Source organism: Heterodontus francisci, chromosome 16 (genome assembly GCF_036365525.1).
Source record: "Heterodontus francisci isolate sHetFra1 chromosome 16, sHetFra1.hap1, whole genome shotgun sequence".
Taxonomy (NCBI): domain Eukaryota; kingdom Metazoa; phylum Chordata; class Chondrichthyes; order Heterodontiformes; family Heterodontidae; genus Heterodontus; species Heterodontus francisci.
Window position 1 is genome coordinate 76,861,450 of NC_090386.1, and position 24,674 is coordinate 76,886,123.

At 40.4% G+C, this 24,674-nt stretch overlaps 1 protein-coding gene across 4 annotated transcripts in view; it reads left to right on the forward strand.

Annotated features, from left to right (window-relative positions):
• Window positions 1-24,674, forward strand: part of LOC137378213 (phosphatidate phosphatase LPIN2-like) — a 90,110-nt gene that overhangs the window by 40,552 nt on the left and 24,884 nt on the right. For all 4 annotated transcript variants that reach the window (XM_068048413.1, XM_068048410.1, XM_068048411.1 and 1 more), the window contains 9 exons: window positions 859-966; window positions 1,053-1,173; window positions 1,829-2,318; window positions 9,870-9,969; window positions 13,371-13,558; window positions 14,597-14,690; window positions 17,313-17,382; window positions 20,567-20,659; window positions 21,103-21,182. In XM_068048413.1, coding sequence (XP_067904514.1) covers window positions 859-966; window positions 1,053-1,173; window positions 1,829-2,318; window positions 9,870-9,969; window positions 13,371-13,558; window positions 14,597-14,690; window positions 17,313-17,382; window positions 20,567-20,659; window positions 21,103-21,182 — 1,344 coding nt within the window. The remainder of the gene's footprint in view (window positions 1-858; window positions 967-1,052; window positions 1,174-1,828; window positions 2,319-9,869; window positions 9,970-13,370; window positions 13,559-14,596; window positions 14,691-17,312; window positions 17,383-20,566; window positions 20,660-21,102; window positions 21,183-24,674) is intronic.

Consider the following 24,674-nt stretch of genomic DNA (forward strand, 5'->3'; position numbering starts at 1 on the left):
GGGAGAGAAGCTCTATGCAAGTCTGGGTACGCTAGTGCACGCAACTGTCTCCCAAATTGTAGACATTGAGAGAATCTCTGCTTTTTAAGCCTTTCAGTTAAGCCAAGTAGGTTTACAAAATGTTCAACTGACCCGAACACATGGCAAAGCAGGATTTGATGCCTTACTGGACAAACATTGCGTGCATTGTTGAACCAAAACATTGTGAGGTTACCCCTCCAGGGAATCTCCACTTCACTTGGAAATTGGTTTAGCACTTGATTTGCACTACCAGTTTAGCATCCATGTGAATCTGAAATTGCTGCATGACAGCACTAAACTTGCAGTGTGGATGCTGTCAAAGTTGGAATTAAGGAGAACTTGAGACAGCCTTGACACCTTCGTGTGTTGTAAGAATTTAATTGTGCTTTGCTTATAATGGGTTCTGGGAAGTACTTACACTCTATACATAAACATGTGTGTGTTAATCATCAAATGCATACTCAAACAGTTCTAATAAGCAAACTTTCTTTTCTAAAACTATAAAATATGAAAAAAGTGATATTACATGTATGTCATGCTTATTGCATCTCGAAACACACCATGTAAACGTTATTTGCAATCCAGTGATCGTGATTATGTCGGTAAACACACAGTCGTTGTGCATACAGCAAGATCCCACACAGGAATGAAACAAATGAAAAGTTTTTTTTTGAGTGATGTTAACTGAGGATACTGGAAAACTTCCTTTTCCTCTTTAAATAATGCCATAGATCTTTTAATGTCAAATTTTACATAGAAGTATTCCACTTGTCTAAATAAATATTTATATGTAAAAATTTCTACATAAAAATTCACAATTCTTGATCTTTTCTACAGCAGTGAAATGTGTCATTTCTTTTCTGAACTACCCGATGAAGATTCAAGCACCTTCCATTCACAGGGAATCTATCCTTATTCAGATGGTGAATGGTCTTCTATTGAGAGGTATAATTACTAAGTCAGTTTTGTAGGTTTGTTATCTTCAATGCAGTAATGTTATGAAACTTACATAACAAAATGTATTGTTTTAGCCATTCTTACGACCGACTTTCATCGCCAAAAAGTGACTCTGAATTGGTTGTAAAATCGCATGAAGGATCCTTTATGGGAACAGAGTCTCGGATGCAGTGGACTTGGGGAGGTTTCCCACAGGTACGGTGTAAATTAATAACTGTCAAATATTTGTGCTGCTCCATGATCTCCATTCAAAGTGAAAGTTTTTGCAGCTGTGTAAAAATAATTAAGCCAGTTAGTGCCAATGATCCTTGCACAATCTCGCTGTGCGCAGCCATTTTAAAAAAAAAATGCACAGTACCTGCAAATTTTTTTGCAAGGCCGTGCAGGCACAGTATTTAACACTGAACAAGACCTGCGTGGTACCTTCCAGGCTTCTGCACGACTACACGTGTGCAGCGTAACGGGAACATTGGAATCTGAATTTTTTTTTTTGTTTGCCCATTTTTGTCACAGCTTTCAATTTTTTTAATTGCCTAATTATTAGTATAAATATTTTCAAATCCTGTGTGATAGTTACTTCACTCTTGAGAGTTTTGGATTTCCAAACAGTTCAATGTTGATCATTTACAGCATATTTCCAACAAAAAGGTAGTTTAAGAAAACTTTCTCAGAGTTTTATCTTTGCTGATGACGTATTGTGCTGTATTGATTTAGTGTAAAACATTTTTAATACTTAAACATTTCTTTTTATTGGTTTTAAAAATGTTGTTAACTTGCGTTTGTGTTTATGATGAAACCTGTTCCAATCACAACTTAATGGTGATGTAAAGAAATGGCTTTCATATTACAGGTCAGTAAAATGGAAAAGTCTGAGCAACTAAGAGTAGCTACCATTACACCTTCTGAGCATACACATTTCCGAGTCATCATGGACAACAGCGCAACAGATGCAGCTGTTTGTGATTCCTCTGAAATCAACAATATCATAACTGTTTTCAAGCCTCAGCCTCGAACCCAAAGAAGTCCTGCATTGCTTGAAACATCCATGGAACAGACTGCTCCATCCACAACAGAGCCAACTTTATTAGAAGTCACCTCTTGGTCGCTGGAACAAACAGAAGTTTTGACAGAGACATCAGTATCAAATATTGCAGCCCAAACATCACTGCCAGAAGCTACTGAAATGTGTAAGTCAGAAGATCAAGATACTGAAGTCTTTCGAACCATATCTCAGCCAGAACCTGAAAACCCATCCACTATAGAAAACAGTAGTAGTCCAGCCCAGCAGATACTTTACCCAGATGCCAGTATAAAAACAGAAGAAATAGAGAAAAAGAAAGGTAAACACAAACATAACTTTTTTTCTGTGGCATTCATAGATTTTTCAATAATTTATGGATACCTTTTCTAGAAATGTATGTGTGGAGATTATATATGTTACTTACACTAATATTCTTTGTATTATTAGTGTTAATTCATTTATTTTTAGGAACATAATATGTTTAGAGCTATTTTACATACAAAGTTATATTAGGTTTTGATATAATAAAATATTGTCACAAATGAAAATCAAAAATATTTTGCCAAAACTTATGCAAGTTCATGAATGACCTGGGTGGATGCATCATTTTTCAACAGCAACTTGCACTTATATGGGAAGATGGTGGCACAGTGGTAATGTCACTGAACTAGTAATCCAGAGGCCCAGGCCAATGCCCTGCAACACTGGTTCAAATCCCATCACGGCAACTGGTGGAATTTAAATTCAATTATTTAATAAAAATTGACAGTGAGATAAGACTGTATATTGAAAGCTGAGAAGAGCCTCTGTGATAGCCTTGTGACCGAAGAGGTCTGATTTTTGGTCTGTTCTCAATGAGGTCGTTTTAGCTGGGATGCTACAATTGCCCTCATCTTACTCCGGCTTGGAAGGAGGATTCCTACTTCTAACTCCTTTCCAGCAATTCTTGCTGGAGAGTGTGGGCACTGGGTGAGAATAGAATTGCGTAAGAATATAAGGCACTCCACAATCAAATAGCCTGCCAAACTCAATGTTCAGACTGATGCATGATGTCTTATCAAATAACCTGAAGGCTGCTGGCTCTTGTGCAGCCATAGTGCAACAAAAGCTGGTACATTCAAGAGAGCGGAAGTAGAAATGGGGCCAAGGGGTGGATGGAAAAGCTGGAAGTGTGTTGTGTATTGTAAAATCACTCTCACAGTTCATCATCAAACTATTCAGTTTTGTGATTTCACCCTTAACTGCCATCAATTCTTTTGCACACAAAGTACTGTATAAAGCTATAAAGAGTGGCAATTTGGGAAAAGTAACTTTTAGTTTAATATCAACTTTAATTTCATTGTTGCCACTCGGCACAGCACTTCAGGGAGCTGTTAGATGTCAGATTGTTGGAATCTTGTGTGTTTGTCAAATACAAGAGTTACAGATGGAGCATAATCTTTTAAAGAATAGAGAATGCAAATCAGTTGCTGATCCTGGATCTTGAAGGTTACAAAAAGTTTACTGATCTCTTGTTGATCTCAGCTACAGTTAGAAGGAAGCAGCTGCAATTACATGATGCCTACGGGGAGGACTGCCCTGCCTCCCATTATATTTTATAGTTGCACAAAAAAGCTTGGCTGTATCTAACAGCAATAAAATAAGTTTCAAAATTGCAGTGGCTAAACTCCAAAAGAAAAAGTTGAAAATGCATGTTGAATTGAAAATTGTATTTAGAAATATGTTGAAAGGTATTGGACAGAATCAAGATTCAGAAGACTGAATGGTCCAGGTTTCATGCCAGATTTGAGATTGTCATCGAAATCTCCTATGTAACGTGCTCCCAACCATTGTTTGGTTGTTTGTTCAGTCATCCATAAAATGGTAATTTTTTTCACTAGACAATATTAGATCTCCTGTGATGCTGTTCGTGGGTAGCTCAGTGGTACGGAGCATATTTGTGATCGTTAGTTGCTAACCTGATTTGACGATTTTGATGTTGCTGATGACAAACCATGATGATAGAGGGCCGCCTTAATAATGACCTCAGCCTGAAGAGGGTATTTAAAAGATGGAGGTTTTATGTTATGCCAAATCCGTACATAATATATAGAAATAAAGAACCCATAATGAGAGACTCAATGGCTGTAAAGTAAGATGTACTTGAGCAACCATTTTTGCATTGCTGTAAAGCAAATAAAAATAATGGTCAGGTACTGATCTGGAATGTTAGTGTTAGACTAGCTCTTGTGCCACTTGTGTTTGACATCATATAGAATGTGGTTAAGGTCACCTACCCTAACCTAATCTCCCCCCCCCCCCCCTCCCCCCTCCCCCTAGTTACTACTCAGCTGATCTGACACCCATATGTGAAGGATCTTGGGATGTTGCACTACTTTAAAGGTCTTTATAAATCTTTGAGTGTTGTGTGCAGCCACAAATTCAAAAAGCTTTTTATTTGGTTTGTCCTCTTGTGTTGTAACTCAATATCAGCTTCATGTTATATAATTTGCTGTCTCCTTTCACCATTAACCACCACTCTTTCACTTATTTTGCACCTGCCATGTGGAACTCTTTATCCTCAGCATCTCCACTTTGTTACTCTCTTCCTGTCTTCAAAAGCATTCCAGGACCCTTTTCTTGTACAGTGGTTTAGCCCGCCCCCCCCCCCCCCCCCTTTTCCTTTCTCCCTCCTGCTCAAAATCTACTCATTGTCCACCCTAAGTGTTCTGGGACATCATTCTGTATGTGAAGATTACTACAGATAATCTAAGTCTATTTACATTTTATTCTTTCTCTTGCTTTTAGGTATTATTGTAATATGTTCTATTTTGTAACAGAGAAGTGCATCTATGTGATCTGACCCCAATTCCTTGAGAACCATGAGTTGACTTGCAATGTCTTACCCACCCCACCTGTGGAGTAAACTCCCCTCAGTGGACAGATTGAAATCTGTGTTTTAAGAGTAAAAGTATCTGTCCTCCTAACTTGAGGTGCAGTTTTCTCATATGGTATGTCAGTGTGCTTTGTTGAATGATTTTCTTTAGTCAACTGACTGGAGATCTGAAATTGTATTTTTTTTTAAAAAGACATTTTTAAAAGACCAGCTAAAAGGGTGATTTTTGCTGGCAGATTATGTTGGCTACCTAATTTGCAGCACTGTATCCTACACTGCAATGCTTGTGAGGAGGGAGACAAAATGTCTGCTAATTCCCCAGCAAGTACCAAGACCCAGGAAGTTCAAAGGAACTGCTTGTTTTTTTTGCAGGAGAGAAATACTGCTAACCGCTATGTTTTGAATCTGAGTGACTGTCATGTGACAAGCTCCTCCCCATCTGTGGTTTTAAGCTGGTGTTTTCTCTGCAGCAGGGGAGAAGTAACTGGACTCTGACTTAAGGAGACCCTAAGTGGGGCTCTCACTATTGCTCCATTCCACCTAGCAAGCTTTCAAAGTTAACTTTATTTATTAACTCAAGAAAAGCTGTTCAATTGGTTCTTATTATGGTCATAGCAAGTAAATAATGAAACATCTTCTGAATTGGCCAGTACATCCATTTTAAGAAAGGTCACTGACCTGAAGCATTAACTCTGCTTTCTCCAAAGATGCTGCCAGACCTGTGCTGAGTTTCTCCAGCCCTACTTGTTCTTTGAGAGAATTAAACCTGTTGTGGTCTAACAAGGAGGGAAAAGAGGGAAACCCTTCAACCTCTCCTCACTTGACCATAACAGTTAATATATTATCTCCCCGAGATAGTTTTATGTAAATATAGAGTTGATTATTGGCACTGCACTGTAGCTCGATAGGCTTTCTTCGCTCCATTTACTTTTGAGCTCGTACTGACCAAACGACTTATATATTCAAAAAGATTTTCAAGTTAAGGTGTTGCAGAGTAAAAAGTTGTGAAAGATAACAGAATATTACTGTTAGCAAACAGTGCAGTAATATTACACAGTACATTATGCCCCAATTTAAGGAGAGGCATAGGAAGTAATAGAAGCATGAACGTTTCCTAACTGTTTTCTTCTGATACAACGTGACCTCTGTAGTCTTTCTCAGAGAATATTCCTCAATGCAGCCCAGTCTCTGCCAGTCATGGATGAGCTGGACGAACAGCCTACAAAGTCAGAACTCAGTGATGCCATTAATTCTCTAGCCAGTGGAAAAGCCCCTGGAAAGGATGGCATTACCCCTGAAATCAAGTGCCACGCCTGCTATACTCTCAGCACTCCATGAACTGCTTTGCCTGTGCTGGGATGAGGGAGCAGTACCACAGGACATGCGCGATGCCAATATCATCACCCTCTATAAGAGCAAGAGTGACCGCGGTGACTGCAACAACTACCGTGGAATCTCCCTGCTCAGCATAGTGGGGAAAGATTTCGCTCGAGTCGTTTTAAACAGACTTCAGAAGCTGGCTGAGCATGTCTACACTGAGGCACAGTGCGGCTTTCGAGCAGAGAGATCCATCATTGACATGCTGTTCTCCCTTCGCCAGCTACAGGAGAAATGCCATGAACAACAGATGCCCCTCTAAATTGCTTTCATAGGTCTCACCCAAGCCTTTGACCTTGTCAGCGGACGTGGTCTCTTCAGACTACTAGCAAAGATCGGATGTCCACCAAAGTTACTAAGTATCATCACCTCATTCCATGACGATATGAAAGGCACAATTCAGCATAGCGGTGCCTCACCAGACTCCTTTCCTATCCTGAGTGGCGTGAAACAGGGCTGTGTTCTCGCAGCTACGCTGTTTGGAATCATCTTCTCACTGCTGCTCTCACATGCGTTCAAGAATTCAGAAGAAGGAATTTTCCTCCACACAAGATCAGATGGCAGGATGCTCAACCTTGCCTGTCTGAGTGAAGCCCAAAGTATGGAAAGTCCTCATCAGGGAACTCCTCTTTGCTGACGATGCTGCATTAACATCCCACACAGAAGATTGTCTGCAGAGACTCTTCGACAGGGCTGCGGCTGCCTGCAACAAATTTGGCCTAACCATTAGCCTCAAGAAAATGAACATCATGGGACAGGATGTCAGAAATGCTCCATCCATCAATATCTGCGACCATGCTCTGCAGGTGATTCAAGAGTTCACCTACCTAGGCTCAACTAACACCAGTAACCTGTCTCTCGATGCAGAAATCAACAAGCGCATGGGAAAGGCGTCCGCTACCATGTTCTGACTGGCCAAGAGGGTGTGGGAAAATGGCGCACTGACACGGAACACAAAAGTCCGAGTGTATCAAGCCTGTGTCCTCAGTACCTTGCTCTACGGCAGCGAGGCCTGGACAATGTATGTCAGCCAAGAGCGATGTCTCAACTCTTTCCATCTTCGCTGCCTCCGGACAATCCTTGCCATCAGGTGGCAGGACCGTATCTCCAACGCAGAAGTCCTCGAGGCGGCCAACATCCCCAGCATATACACCCTACTGAGCCAGCGGCGCTTGAGATGGCTTGGCCACGTGAGCCGCATGGAAGATGGCAGGATCCCCAAGGATGCGTTGTACAGCGAGCTCGTCGCTGGCATCAGACCCACCGGCTGTCCATGTCTCCGCTTTAAAGACATCTGCAAACGCGACATGAAGTCCTGTGACATTGACCGCAAGTCGTGGGAGTCAGTTGCCAGTGATTGCCAGAGCTGGCAGACAGCCATAAAGACGGGGCTAAAGAGTGGTGAGTCGAAGAGACTTGGCAGTTGGCAGGAAAAAAGACAGAAGTGCAAGGCGAGAGCCAACTGTGTAACAGCCCCGACAACCAATTTTATCTGCAGCGCCTGTGGAAGAGTCTGTCACTCGAGAATTGGACTTTTATAGTCACTCCACAAACCACTGACCACCTCCAGGCGCCTACTCATTTGTCTCTCGAGACAAGGAGGCCAAAGAAGAAGAAAGAAGATTCCTTTATCTTTGTGCCTTTTGCATTCCTTTCAACTTCTGTTGTCAACTAGAAACCCAAAACTGAGTGTGGATAATGGAATCACTTGCATAATTGCTTTGACTAATATACTTCTCAGCCTTCCTGTTCACTCCATTCTCTATCTCTTTTCCTTACCTCACCCCATCACCTATCCCACTACAAAATGCTTGTCCCAGTCAACAAATGTGGAAGGAAAACTGCAGCTGGCAGATTTAATTTCCATCAAAAGTTTCTTTTTTTTTTGGAAACTTTTTTTCAATTTTATTTTCTTTACTGAACTCTATAGCTGCAAGTTCTGTTTCTAAAATTGGTAGCAGATGCCGATTGAAGTCTTGGGTAATGTGTCAACAGCTGAGACAGTGGCTTCAACGGAGACCCTGTCAACTACAAACAAATGAAGTAATGAGGTATGGTACTCCCAAGATCCTAACAGAGCAAATTGCTGAACCAGTTCAGTGAGTCTGTACTCAAACTGTTCAGAGTTCTTGGTTGGAATTAAAAAAATGCTATCATATGAAACAGTTTATATTGACTGCACTCAAATAAAGTAGCTCTTAGTATTTGGTAATCCTCTTCAATATGACTATAAAAATGGGATTTTGGGCAAGGTAATGTTACAACCGAGGCAGGAGGAGTGCACTGCTAATTCAGTCCTACTTCTGCACAGGTCACAACGTATATTTAAATTTGCACACTTACTGAAAGTGAGTTGGATACTCTGCTTTTCCCCAGAATAAAGCACACCAACCAGGTTTCTTTAATAAACAACAAAACTATCCGTTTATTATAAAAAGTCTTAACCAATAATGAAGCAAAGCATACACACAAATGGAAATATTAAAACCCCTTGTATATCCTAACCCTCATGTACACGCACATACATATATAACCGGTTAACCAGGAAAAATAAAAGGGATTTTTGTTTCCAGCTGTTGCAAAGAAATAGAAGGAATTAAAAAAAAAAACACTTTGGCTTAAAAGAAGGCATGGAAGGAAGTCCTTTTGTTTTGGCGAGGTGTCCCAAAGGCAAATAGGCGGCTGCCAATGGAATCTTCCTAGAACAGTTTTTTCCAGGCGTCGTCGTTAGCTTTCAAAGAGATGCAGCTGCAGAAGGTTTCACATAGGTCTTAACTCAGGTGTTTTTTTTTATACAAGGTTTCTACAAACATGCAGGATTTCTTCAAATATAGGAGGTAACAGGAAACGCACTTGACACAGGATTTGCTTTTCAAGAGAAAGATGGGCTGGCTGAATTATCTTCTGTTCTCCTCGCAGGTCAATGAGCAAACTCCAACTGCCTGTTTTTAACAGTTCAAAATGAAACCAAAATCCTTTCAGAAACTAGCCTTGTGACAGTCATAAATCGTGGCTTGTCACTTCCTTGTAAATAGTTCTTCCACCTCCAGGCGCGTATCCATTGTCTCTCGAGATAAGGAGGCCCAAAAGAAGAGTTCTTCAAGCCAAAACACAACCCCCTGCTGGGTTCTTTGCAAACAGGTGCCTTCCTGTAAAGCTTGTTTACATTCAGTCCAAACCTTCTGGTAACTTTTAAGAAAAACGCCCATAGTTAGCTTCCTCAAGATTCCATCATCTATGGAATCCCTTTTCAGTTTTAGAATATAGATTCTCCAGTTTTAACAAAATGGAAACCCTCGTAACAGTAATTGATGTGATTTATTCATCCACTGTTAAATTAAATTTGTTCCAGAAACTTTATACATGTATATGCAAGCAGATAAATAGACAGCTGTTGTATTTCAAGCTTAAATAGTGTTTATTACACAATTTCAGTATTAACGCCTTATTCTAAACTGGCACATATAACTGTTTTTCAAGCAAGCACATGGTAGGTACTAAGTCTGCATTACAGTAATCATATTTAGGTTATAAACTTGCGTCTTTATATTTTTTTTTAAATGGCAAGTGCAAAGAATACAAGTGAGCACTAATATTACACTTTTGCCTTCTGGATAGGTGGACCTAAAAGAAGCCAACATCTGGGTCCTTGTGATATTTATTTGGATGACCTACAAAAGTTGGATCCTAATATTGCGGCTCTGTATTTCCCAAAGAGGTACTGTGATCAAAATATACAGATAAAAGCAAGTTAGCAAAAGGTTTTAGCAGACTGATAAGAACAGTATGTTCATTTACTATTACTTCGAACCATAGTGGTTGCTCTGCACAGGAAATGTTTTGTTCGATATTTATTTGACTCTGACCTGTCTTATGTTTAATCTTGTCGGGACAGAAGATATTTTTGGAGAGTAAAATTTACTTATGCATAGTTCTTTTACACAATTGTGTTGACTGAACAAAATGGTACTGATATGTTGTGTAATCTGATTACTTAGGGCTAATCTGATTGGCCGTGTGTTGAAACAAATAATAGGATGAACTATGAGGTCCTAAAAATTGTGTTAAACATCAGGCCTAAGTTTCTTACCGGTGCTTGTAATGAGAGGCAAAGAGGAAATAGATGAAAGCAGGTTAGGGAGGGGAGATTGAAGAGATGAAATGTGGAGGACAACAGGTATAAAAATAAATGGAAAAATGTTAAGTCTGGAACCTGAAGAGTTGGGAGCTGTGGCAGTCAGGAGCATCCCTGAATAGCTGGAAGAAACTGAAAAGTGGTGTTCTACAATTTGTGGTATTACTAAGATATTCATAAGTTTTTGACTTTGAAAAATCCAACCTAATGTATTTTTGGATAAATTCATTTTGTTGCATATCCTTTTGATGTACAGTGTACTGACAGTTAAGTTGATCAGACAGGCTACCTGCTGAGATTATTAAATTTATTTTGAATAATTAGCTTCGAAATGGAGAACTTGTGTTACAAGACTTTGTTTGTATTAAAAACTTAGAATTCTGTGTGTTTTTAAAAACTGAAAAAGGATTTTACAGTGGACATTGAGACGCCTGCAAAAAGCTGAATTTGTAAACAAGGGCAAGAAAGCCTGTCATTTCAAGGAAACAAGCAAGTGGTGTGTCCTCTCAGAGCTGCACTTTGAATGGCAAGAAACTCTATGTCTGTACATGTGACCTGTTCAGGAATGTTTTGGTTTCACTTTGGACCTTCTTTGAAAAAACAGCGAGTTGGACAAAAAGCAGGCATTTGAAATTTGTTTTTGACCTGCCTGGAGATCAGAGAGGGAGACCCAGACAAGTGTGAACTCTCTCTGGAAAGGAAACCCTGTATTTCAAAGGTGGCAGATTCCTATTGCCTACTGTCTCTGAAGAATCACTGCATCAGGTGTGGTTCCTGTTGCCTCCTGTGTTTTAAGAAATCCTGAAATCTGAAGAAATCTACTGCTATCCTGCTGCTGTAAGATCTAGGCAGACCTGTTGCTACACCCCTGATGTAAGGCCTTATGTGAAGCCTGCTGCAGTTGAATTTCCTGAACACCTATCCATCACAAACAGTTCATCAACTCACCTGGAAAAACTTTGAGTAGCATCCAACTATTCAACTCTGGGACACCTCACCAAACTGAAGAATTTTCTACCAGATTGTGACAAACTAAATTTTTTTAATTATTTTTTTTCTTATGAAACAGGTGTACACCAAAATTCTTCCTCCCCCCCCCCTGTTAACCGTTTTTTTGGTGGGTGGGGGGCGGCTAGGGAGAATAAGGAGTTTTAATTTCTTTTCATATTATTGGTTAAAGCTTAGTGTTATAATTAATTTTGTTGATTTGAAGAAACCTGGTTGGTGTGCTTTATTCTGGGAACAAATAGAACATCTAATTGGCTGTTCCTTGGTAAATGGGAACATTTATTGCTATGCTGTGACCTGTGGAGAAGTGGGACTGAATTAATAGTGCATTCCTCCTGCCTCGGTTGTAACACTTGTAAATAACAGCAGAGAGAGAGCAAACAAAAAATTTTAGTGAATGAAGCACAGAAAGAAAGAATTGAAGAACTTACTGCATCTGCAGTTGTAAGTTGCAAATCAAAATTGTCTTGCTGTTTTAGCAAAACTCACCTAGTTATTGGGTCTTGTATGTTTAGCACTTTTCCTATAAATTATTACTTGTGAATGTAGAAATGTTAGAATAAAACCTGGGAAAAAATCTAAATCAAAACGCAAACTATCAGTCAAAAATGAGAAGTGTTAAGGGCATTGGTAGAAATTGTACATGCTTTAGCCATTCAGTCGCCTTGGGGTCAGCCTTGTGCAGTCTGGGAAGTCCTTTTATATGAGCTGCCGTTCAGCGTATGTGCAGTTTCACAACTGTATTGCAGCTACACAGAGGCCCGTTCCCGAGTTCCCACACTGGTCTTAAGTCTTCACATTTTTCTACATTCACTAATGGCTGTCATATCTTATTTATTCGCACCCAGCACTGTTCACCCATGTGCTTGCTGAGCTACATTGACTTCTGTTTAAGCAACAACGCGGTTTTCAAAATTCTCATCCTTGTTTTCAAATCCCTCCATGGCCTTGATCCTCCCTATCTCTGTAATCTCCTGTAGCCCCACAACCCTTTGTGCCCCTCTAATTCTGACCTCTTGAGCAATCCCGATTTTAATTGCTGTACAATGGGTGGCTGTGCCTTCAGCTGCTAGGTCCTAAGCTCTGGAATTCCCTCCTTAAACCTCTCCACTTGTCTACCTTTCCTTCCTCAGTTAAGATGCTTCTTAAAACCTGCCTCTTTGACCAAGCTTTTGGCCATCTGTGATACTGTGCTGATAGTGCAGGAAGGTGGAGTTGAGGTAGAAGATCAGCCATCTTGCTGAATGCCAGAACAGGCTTGAAGGATCAAATGTCCTACTCCAGCTCCTATTTCTTACGTTATCTGACCTAATGTGGCTTGGTGTTAAATTTTGCTTTATAATGCTCCTGCGATGAGCCTTGCAATGCTTTATTATGTTAAAGACACTGTATAAATACAAGTTGTAAAGTTGTTCTTTTTGAAGTCTGTCTCCTGATGCCTGGAAGTTGCTAGACCATCTTTAAATATGTCAAAAAGCATTGGAGCAAGAATGGGTACCGAGCTTGGGGAGGCCTACATGTGTTCCTCGGAGATGGAAAATATCAACTTTCTGATGGGTTCAGGTTCTCTATTACTGAGCGCTTTGCAGTTGACAGACTTTCAACACTAATTTGAACAATGAAAGGTGAAGAACCAATGCAAACTAATCTAGTACCATGGAAATAGGATCTAGTAGTCCAGGTTTGGTCTGCTGTTGGCTGTTTTGGTTTCTTTTGAAGGGTAGTCAAAGGATGCACAATGAGTACGTAGCAGTATTGTACCCCATTTATAACATAGCTCTCATCTTTTCGGCATTTAATGATGTTGACCCCACAGGTATAGGATGTATGTAATCAGATTGGCGTAATCTAAATATTACCATGCGATGCTGTATAATTGAATTTGCTGATTTGATGTGTAATGTCATTTCAGCAAAATAATATATGGAATGTAATTTTATTTGCTATGGACTTAACTGCTGTTGCTTCCTTTTCAGTGAACAGGATTCCGGTTCTAAGCAGTTGAATGAACCCGGTACACATTCAGAGTCTCAATCTCCACAATCAGTAGGAAGTGCAGCTGCAGATAGTGGCACGGAATATCTGTCTGATTCGGCTAGCGAACTACCAGATGTAAATCTCTCTCTTTGTGGTGGTCTCAGTGATAACAATGAGATTTCCCAAGGTAAAGTGAACTGGAGTACAAAGGCTTAAAAGATCATTATACGACATTTATTTGATTGCTAGTTTCTGTTAGTAGTTTGTATTTGGAAAATGCTAACATTATTTTGAGTTGCCCTGGATATGTTAACAATTCTGCATGGCTAGGGATCACTCAGGATATTGTTTTTCTTCCATTTGTCTTTAAAAATGTTTTTTTAAAAATGTGTTTGCTGTATGTTGGTACTTAAATACTCTGTGTTGCCTTTAGCTAACATGATGTCTGAAAACTCTTTGAGGCATGATGCACTGTTACTTCAATTTTTTTTTGATTTATTGCATTATTAGGCACAGGTACAAATGTGAAATGAGCATTGGTGCAATGCTGTTTTCATTTGCAATTTATGCAAAAGTTTTCTAAACTGCCTGGTTTCAAAGCTTTCTGCCTCATTAATTGGTGTAGAACAGCGACAGGCGATGCAACGATAATTCAGTGATAATTTATGACTTGGTTCATTTGTAGGGGAAAAAATGTAAAGGCTGTACCAAGAGATAACTAATTTTGCCATGAACGTAGTTGACCTGGATTCATAAAGCACATTATTAACCACTGCATTTAAAAAAAAAACAATTGCAGTTTACCTACTCATATTTGGGTTCAGTCTACAAAATATATACTTTTAAAAATTATATAGAAACTTCATGAAGCTACTGTGCATCCTGTGTTCCAACTGTTGCTACAGAGTATCTATAATCACTTAAACACAATTTAAATTTGAATATGAGAGAATGGACTGTTTGTTATCAATATGTTGATTAACAGGAGAGCAACAATAAATGAACAAGCAGTCACCAAAAGAACAAATCACGCTGATTTTCTTTTTCCCCCTTTGGAGCTACGTTGATTGCACTGTTGTACATCATCTGATCAGTTGGTGAATTCTGATTGGTCATTTAGCTTGTTTTTTTAAGAATTTAAGATGTTAATGCCAAATTCTTTTACATGCATGGTAAAGTCTTTCTCAGCTGAGACTCTAAAAATTGTTTATTAACTGTTCCACAGGGAAATTTGTGCAGCACATGGTCACATATCAGGATCTGGTTGACAATCCTGGAATTATTGATGATCCAAATTTGGTTATTGGAATCAATAAAAAGTAAGTTCATAAACTCCCTAACAATGTACTATTTATTTTAAGAGCCTTTTGTGTTATACAGCTGTTTAAATTTGTTTTCACAAAATTGTTGAATTCCCAGTAACCTGTGAAAATTGGTCAACATCATCTGTATGCAAGTTTCAGATAGTACATTGTGTTATCCTGATTTAATATTGGGGAAATAAAAATAAAAAAACCTCTGCAATTTTTGAAAATCTGTAAGGAAAACAGAAAATTGTTGTAATATGCAGTGAGTCAGCTGTTGAGAGAAGAGAACAATTATACCCAAACCTGTCTTTGCTCTTTGCAGGTACTGTGACCTGCTGTATAATTGCTGTATTTCCTGTTTTTATTTTAGTAATAGTATAGCTATTCTGATTATTTGCATGTCTGCTTTCCAGGAACTTTCTTGGTTCTATCCTGAGTTTTTTAACTGCTGTATATTGAATTTCTCTAATTATATACTGTGATCCTTAACTTTTATTAAGCTTCATTTATTTAATTGTCTATCTTTGTGGATTTTGGACTAATTCTGGACTAAACACTAAATGGAAGCCAGCAATCCCATGAGCATCTATCACTACATGTAACATTCTGAACACAATAATCAGAAGACACAAGGTGCTGGTAATCTAATTCTGATTTCAAAATTGTTGCCATAAAAGAAATCTTGAATTCCTAAAATGGCTGTTTAGTACTGTAAATCTGTGACCAATAGGATTTTGATGCAGCAAGTTTGGCAAGCAGTCAGGTTACCATATTTGCCACATGATACAAAATATATGAAAAGAGGTTTGAGGTTTTATACCGACAACAGTCAAAACTAATACACTCACTGCCAGAGCCAGGAGAACGGTTTCAGAAGGGTTTTGTAACCCAACTGTTTCGCAAAGCCTCCTGTATACACTCAAAGGGTGTTGGCAATCTGTTAACTGAAGTGTTTTGCTTCTGACAGTGTGCTCCAGTGGGTGGCGCAGTGGTTAGCACCGCAGCCTCACAGCTCTAGCGACCCAGGTTCGGTTCTGGGTCCTGCCTGTGCAGAGTTTGCAAGTTCTCCCTGTGACTGTGTGGGTTTCCGCTGGGTGCTCCGGTTTCCTTCCCACAGCCAAAGACTTGCAGGTCGATAGGTAAATTGGCCGTTGTAAATTGCCCCTAGTGTAGGTAGGAGAATAGCAGGGATGTGGTCGGGAATATGGGATTAATGTAGGATTAGTATAAATGGGTGGTTGATGGTCGGCACAGACCCGGTGGGTCAAAAGCCCTGTTTCAGTGCTGTATCTCTCTCTGTGACTCTATAAACTCTCTCAATTTTATTAGCGTTGATATATTAGGAGACTTGGGAGGGAAAAGAATAGGCAAATATCTACGTATTGGCTTATGCGCTTTGACTCTAGCTTTGCTTGCGCTCTGTAGCTGCACATTTGAGAGTGCTTTGGCTCATGGCCAACCTCCTGTAATCTCTCTTTTTGATGCCAATAGCTACCTTTTCCTTTCAGTCGTTTGTTTCAACAGATCTGTTCAGGCAAAGGCTGAACACATTTGCATGTTGCTGCACTGCCCCCCCCCCCCCCCCCCCCACTTGCCAAAACTGCACATTTCAACCCTCATTGGCAGCCATGCAGCGCTGTCCATCGCTCACGCACCTCAACTGTTTTGTGAGAACCACCAACTATCAGCTGAACAAAACCAAGTTCCTTGTCAAACCTATGTCACTAGATTCCCGAAGAAATTTCTAGAGCAATTGGACCGCTGTACTTCTGAAGGCCAGCCTACTTTCACCGCACTTCACAGAGCAATCCTGCAGATCTATATGTATTGTCATTAGATGCACTCCGAGCAGGAACAGAGAAGGTAACAAACCGTTTCTTTGAGCAGGTGGCACTTCAGATTTCAGGTCACTAGAACCCAACAACTGAACTATATTCTGATACGTAGTAGCAGTTCAACCGATATGTGCCTCCTATCTAACAGCATGTCGTTGATTCTTCCTTGCTCAATTAGGGATGGATGACAAATAGTGGTCTAACGAGTGATACTCATATCCACTGCTGTAACTTAGAGCCATACCATACTGAGTTGTGTTTAGAAATGAACAGCATCAATTCACCACACATGGGCTGATTTGCCACATGTGACAAGTGGCAAGCATATTTAACAACACTGATGTAAATAATTCAAAGTGGCAGACTGAGTTTTCTATTGGAGTATGCATTATTTGCCTCCAACATGTGCTCTCAATACCTATGCTTCCAATTCCAAGTTGTGATGAGAGTCAGCTTAATTCTTGATAAGTAAGGGGTTGGAAGGTTATCGGGGGTAGGTGGAAATGTGGAGTAATCAGTTCAGCCATGAACTTATTGAATGGCAGAGCAGGCTTGAAGGGCCCAGTGGCCTACTCCTCCTAATTTGTATGTTCGTATTATCAGATTAAAATGTTTGAAGTGTTTTACACTGAATTAATTTTGAAGCAGAAAGAAAGCAACATTTGTCCAGAATATAGATATCATTGTCCAACTTGGTAAAACTGGCCGTTACATTATTGCAAATTGGAGGTTAAATTAATATTTTAAGAGTAGATTTCTTTATACTAGTATAAAAGTCCAGACATTTTGTTTTTCATAGGTACTATAACTGGGCAGTCGCTGCACCCATGATTCTCTGCATTCAAGCTTTTCAGAAGAATTTACCTAAGGTACACATTATTAAATTGGCAAGCTGAACTGATTCAGCAAAAGGGTTAGAGTTTGCAAGGTGATTTGTCTTTTCCAATAATTATTAGTCAATTTAATACTTCTGAGAAATGACAACAATCTCCCAAGTACGTAATTATATAGATAGAATAATTATTTCTTGCCCCTCTGCTCCTGAAGACACTCTATGCTAAAATATGGTTCTTTGGGTGCCAGCAGCTCTTCAACGTCCTGCTGAATTGACTAATCTGAGTTTAGATAATGAGGATTTGTGGGTGAATTGATTATGGCATGTATTGCTGTCTCCTCTTCCCTCACTTGGTATTCACAACTGCAGTTCCTAATAAGTAGTGATCAGGAACCTTTTTGCTCCTCTTTTCTTCACTCTCTCCTTTACTCTTTAACAATGAGACCAGCTGTTATACCATTACTGTTACATTCACTGAGATTAGGTAATTCAGCATAGATCAGAGATCAATCCTGGGACTTTCCAGCTCTGTATGACTCAGCAATGAAATACTTGATGACTTCTATATGGCTCAGTATGTATCTCATGTATGTACCCATTCAGCAAAGAGGCAACTCTTAATACAATCTTAAGGCAGAAGGTAATGCAATTTTCTGAACATTCTTCCTTTACTGCTTCTCCTTTCCTACATGAGCCCTGTCTCACTCTTTTGAAGAAACAACAACAGATGCTGGAAATTTAGATACAGAAAATGCTGGAAACACTCAACAGGTCAGGCAACATCTATGGTGATAACAGGTTGGCAGTCACGGTGGTGGACAATTAAACAACTGAAAGGAAGAGGTGGCTCCACAAATATCCCCATTCTCAATAAAAGCGAAATACTGCAGATGCTGGGAATCTGACATAAAAACAAGAAATGCTGGAAATATTCAGGTCTGGCAGCATCTGTGTGGAGAGAGAGAAGCCGAGTTAATATTTCAGGTCAGTGACCCTTCATCAGATGAAGGGTCACTGACCTGAAATGTTAACTTTGCTTCTCTCTCACAACACAGATGCTGCCAGACTTGCTGAATATTTCCAGCATTTCTTGTTTTTATTCCCCATTCTCAATGATGGGCGAGCTCTGCACATCCGTGCAAAAGATAAGGCTGAAGCATTTGTGATGATCTTCAGCCGGAAGTGCCGCGTGGATGATCCATCTCGGCCTCCTCCTGAAGTCCCCAGCATCACAGATGTCAGTCTTCAGCCAATTCAGTTCACTCCACGTGATATCAAGAAACGACTGAAGGCACTGGTTACTGCAAAGGCTATGGGCCCTGAAAACATTTCGGCAATAGTACTGAAGACATGCTCTAGAACTAGCCGCGCCCCTAACCAAGCTGTTCCAATACAACTGCAACATTAGCATCTAACCGGCAATGTGGAAGATTGCCCGGGTAGTTCCTGTGCACAAAAAGCAGGACAAATCCAACCCGGCCAATTACCGCCTCATCAGTCTACTCTCAATCATCAATAAAGTGATGGAAGGGGTTGTCGACAGTTCTGTCAAACGGCACTTGCTTAGCAATAACCTGCTCACTTATCCTCGTTTTGGTTCCGCTAGGGCCACTCAGCTCCTGACCTCATTACAGCCTTGGTTCAAACATGGACAAAAGAGCTGAACTCGTGAGGTGAGAATGACTGCCCTTGACATCAAGGCAGCATTTAACCAAATGTGGCATCAAGGAGCCCGAGCAAAACTGGAGTCAGTGGGGATCGGGGAAAACCCTTCACTGATTGGAGTCGTGCCTAACAAAAAGGAAGATGGTTGTGGTTTTAGGAGGTCAATCATCTCAGCTCCAGGACATCACTAGCAGTTCCTTATGGTAGATGTCCAAGGCCCAACCATCTTCAGCTGCTTCATCAATGACCTTCCTTCAATCATAAGGTCAGAAGTGGGGATGTTTGCTGATTGCACAATGTTCAGCACCATTCATGACTCTTCCAGATACTGAAACAGTCCATGTAGAAATGCGGTAAGACTTGGACAATATCTAGGCTTGGGCTGATAAGTGGCACGTAACACGCCACACAAATGCCAGGCAGTGACTCTCTCCAATTAGAATCTAACCATCTCCCCTTGACATTCAATGGCGTTATGATCACTGAATCCCCCACTATCAACATCCTGGGAGTTACCATTGACCAGAAACTGAACTAAGCTGATCAGAGGCTAGGAATCCTGCAGCGAGTAACTTGCCTCCTGACTCCCCAAAACCTGTCCACCATGTACAAGTCTGGAGTGTGATGGAATACTCTCCATTTGCCTGGATGAGTGCAGCTCCAACATCACCCAAGAAGCTCGACACCATCCAGCACAAAACGGCCCTTTGATTGGCACCCCATTCACAAACATTTACTCCCTTCACCACCAACGCACAGTGGCAGCAGTGTGTACTATCTACAAGATGCAACGCACCAAGGCTCCTTAGACAGCCATTTCCAAACCCGCAACCTCTACCACCTAGAAGGACAAGGGTAGCAGTGCATGGGGACACCACCTGCAAGTTCCCCTCCAAGCCCCGCACCATCCTGACTTGGAACTATATCACCATTCCTTCACTGTCGCTGGGTCAAAACCCTGGAACTCCCTTCCTTGACAGCACTGTGGGTGCACCTACCCCACATAGGCTGCAGTGGTTCAAGAAGGCAGCTCCTCTTCTCAAAGGCAATTGGGGATGGGCAATAAATGCCCGCCTTGTCAGTGATGTTTATATCCCATGAACCAATATAAAAAAAAAATTTCATGTGGACTGGTCATACATTTTTAAAGCTGCTGACTGGATGAATTGATAAACCAACAGAGCTGTCTGGTATTGTCCATTTTATAAATCATTGATTATTTCTACAGTATGGCTTCAGATGCAATTCTCAAGGCAACTTAACTGGTATTTTCGATAAACATGCTTGTCTTTTCCTTGAGAGTTTCCCTAACTTGTGTACGTGTGCAAGAAACTAAACCAGTGTTAAATCGTAAATAGTGGTAGATTTCACATTTAAAATTAAAAAGAACACAGTGATGCCATTGAGCTAAGTAATAAAATATTAAGCCATCATCAGATTAGGATAATATGTTTTTGGGGAGAAGTATAGAATCTTAATGTGAATTGATTTTGATGATTCATAACTATATTCTTACTACTTAATCCTTAAGTGGTTATTGCTATTCACTTTAGGCTACTATAGATAAGCTGGTGAAGGAAAAGATGCCAAAAAAGACTGGTGGGTGGTGGTTCTCTTGGCGCAGAAAAAACTCTACAGTAAAAGAGGTATGCTTTCTTTTTTCTGTATCTTTGTTTTATCAGTTTGAATAAAATAGCAAATGAAGCAAGAGCAAACCAGTAAAAAAAAAAGTAAGTTATTAATGGGGGTAGTGATAATCTGTGGGACTCTGCTTGTAAATGTTTGTAGTTAAATTATATTCACAATTTACATTGTTTGAGACAGCACACATCCTGTGGGCAGATAGTAGTGACAAATGGAGACTAAATTTCAGTTCATTTGAGAATGAATCTGACCTCTGCAATTGTAAACATAATATACAAAAAGAGATGCATTGTAAAAAGATCTTTTGTATAAAAATGCGATACATGTTTTGATTGCATTTTTTAGGTGTGTTTAAGGTAAAGACTGAGTAATTCAGCAAACGTGGCTTTTGTAATGGCTTCGCTTTGTGATTGTACAGAGTTTTGACCGTGTTTTTTATTTTTAGCCAGAATCCAGTATAAAAAAAGGTGAAGAGCAGAATGAAACAAGTGAAACTAAACAAGCTAGCTTACTTGAAGGTTGCAGGTAATATTCAAGCATCAACTTTTCTTTTTATGACCTTTAAAAAGTTAAGGTTATTTTAAAATGTTAAAATAAACCCCATGTCTAACATTTACTAGATGATTTGTTAAGTAACTATGATTACAAAATATATTGGAAGTTGTATCAACGCAAACCAGCTGTTACTGGTTATTTGCAATACACAGAAAAAAAACACACCAGTGCAGGAGCAGAGGTACCTGGGTGTATATGTGCATAAATCATTGAAGGTGGCAGGGCAGGTTGAGGGAGTGGTTAATAGATCATACAGCATCCTAGGCTTCATTTAATAGATGCATAGAGTACAAAAGCAAGGAAGTTATGTTAAACTTGTATAGAACACTGGTTTGGCCTCAACTGGAGTATTGCCCAGTTCTGGGCACCGCAGGTTAGAAAAGATGTACAGGCATTGGAGAGAGTGCAGCAAAGGTTCATGAGAATGGTTCCAGGGATGAGGAGCTTCAGTTACGTGGATAGATTGGAGAAGTTGGGACAGTTTTCTTTGAAGAAGATTGAGAGGAGATTTGATAGAGGTATTTAAAATTAGGAGGAGTCTGGACAGAGTAGATGAGGAAAAACTTCCCAATGGTGGAGGGATTGAGAACAAGAGAGCACAGATTTAAGATGATTGGCAAAAGAAGCAAAAGCGACATGTAAAACTTTTTCATTCAGAGTGATTAGGATCTGGAATTCCCTGCCTGAGAGTGATGGAGGCAGGTTCAGTCGAGGCATTCAAAAGCAAATTGGATTGTTATCTGAAAAGGAAGAATGTGCGGGTTTATGGTGAGATGGAGTGGCACTAGGTAAACTGCTCTTTCGGAGAGTTGGTGTAGACAAGACTGGCCGAATGGCCACCTCCTGTGTTGTAACAAATGAGATTCTGCATAAGTATGCCAGCAACTTAAAAAAAAAAAATTGTTCTGCGTTATTAGTTCGTTCTTGTCCTGAAAAGATAGCGGTGGGCCTTCTGTTTAAACTGCTGCATTCCTTATGCTGATGGTGCTTCCATCATGGTGTTCAGTAGGGAATTCTGAAATTTTTGACCTTGTCAGTGAAGGGATAGCTGTTGATGTCCATTTTAAGATTGTGCATGAAAGAAATGGTGTTCCCCTAATATTGCTGCTCTTGTCCTCTTTGATGGAGAACAATTGTCTTAAAGATGCATTTGAGGTAAGTTTGGTAAGTTGCTGCAGTGCACTCTGTAAATAATACATACTGCAGCCACAATGAGCCTATGGTAGAAGGTGTTTGGATATTGACTATCGTGGCAGGCGTTATTGAGTTTCTTGAGTGTTATTGCAGCTGCATCTATGCAGGTGGTGGTGAGGCCTTGAGTGGTCAGGAAGTAAGCCAACTGTGCAGGATCCCAACTAGCAGAGCCTAAATTGCCATCCCAAAACTTAACATTGGATTTCTTGGTATCTGGGCATGATTGAGAACTCGAGTCAATATAAAGTATGAATATACGACAATTTGGAAATGACTTTTAGCAGTATTTTGATTGTGAAATCTTCATTTTGTTATGGAATGGCTGGATGGACCAAGATTCCGTATTGGAGCCTTGGCTTTTCACCATATTTATTCATGACTTGGGTGAAAAAAGGGGAGACTTGTATTTGTGTAGCGCTTTTCACGACCATCGAGCATCTCAAAGCGCTTTACAGCCAATCAAGTATTTTCGACTCTTGTAATGTAGGAAATGTGGCAACCAAATTGTGCACTGCAATCTCCCGCAAATAGCAATGTGATATTCACCAGTTAACTGTTGTGATGTTGATTGAGGGATAAATACTGGCCAAGACAACAGGGATAACCACCCCCCCCCCCCCCCCCCCCCCCCCGCCTCCCGCTTTTCAAAATAGTGCCATGGGATGTTCTACATTGACCTGAGCAGGCAGATGGGGCCTCTGTTTAACGTCTCATTGGAAAGATGGCACCTCTGACAGTGCAGCGTTCCCTCAGTACTGCACTGGAGTGTCAGCCTTGATATTTGTGCTCAAGCCCTGAAGTGGGACTTGAACCCAGAATCTTGTGACTTGAAGGAATCAGAAGTTGTATATCTAAATTTGCAGGTGGCACTAAGTTAAGATGTACAATAAATTGTGTGGATGGGAACAGGAATTCACCTTGACCTTGGAAGGCATACAGTGCAGATTCACCAAAATGATACCAGGGCTAATTTATAAGGGCAGGTTATGGAACCTTATCTTGTATTCTCATGAGTTCAGATGGTTGAACTAATCGAGATGTTTAAAATGCGAAAGGGATTCAATAGGGTAGGTGGAAACTAATTCTTCTGGTGGGAGAATCCAGAATAAGAGAACATAATCTTAAAAATAGACCTAGGCTATTTAGGAGTAAAATGTACAACGCCTGCCCCCCTTCCCTGAAAAGCTGTGGATGCTGGGTTAATCGAACTTTTGAAGACAAATTGATGATTTTTTAACTGAGTAAGGCTGGTGAATGGAGTTGTTGCAGATCAGCCGTGAGCTAGTTGAATGGCAGAACAGGCTCGAGGGACTGTTTAACCTTTATATACTGTCATGAAGGCACCCACCTGCCAAGAATGAGGCATATTAATTTCATCACGTGAACATTAATTTTAAGCTGTTTCTGGAGTGGAGAGATGACTTGTGTAAAGAGATCAGCAGTAGCTGGAAAAAAAATTTGCATTCTAAGAGACCATTGCCTAGGAAAAGACAATGGGAACTGCTTACTGATTCAGTTAAGAGAGATTGGTCTGGGCAATGGTGATCCACATCTTGTCAGTGTAAATGACAGCACTAAAACCTCCCCCACCACGCCGCCCCCACCCCACCGAGAGCTTTGAAATCCACAAATGCAGGAGTTTGATTAAAAAGTGAATCACATGACTAACTGGCTGGCCCAGGTCTGATTTTGAACTGCTCACAAGACAGCTTGGACTAGACTGCTGATTGCAACTGAACTTGGATGAAGAGAGCCTCTTTCCACCCCTCCCCCAATCTGTGTCTCCACCACCTCCCCCCCCCCCCCTCCCAATTCTCTGTCTTCTCCACCCAACCCCCCCCCCCCCCCCCCCCCACCTTCAACAATCCGAAACCCTGTTGGGGGAAATCATCTGCATCGCTCTCTCCAAGAGACTCTGCAAACCTGTCATCTGCCTCTTCAAACTAAAAGTCTCAGGACCACAAAATTCAGCTAGAAGGCAGCTGAATCACCAAACTCTGCAGACTGTATACCTTTTTTATGGGCTCTAACTCAACCGATCTACCTTTTACAAATCCAACCTATTTGTGTGTGTGTGTGAGTGAAAGTTGGTGCGTTCATTATTTTTATTAGTTCGGTTGAGGTACAATAAAGTTAACTTCTTTCTTAACTCAAGAAAACCTATCCAATTGGTTTTTGGTATGATAATAGTAAGTAAGGAATCAAACACCTACTGAATTGGCCAGTATATCCACTTTAAGAAAGAATTAAACCAGTTGTGGTCTAGCA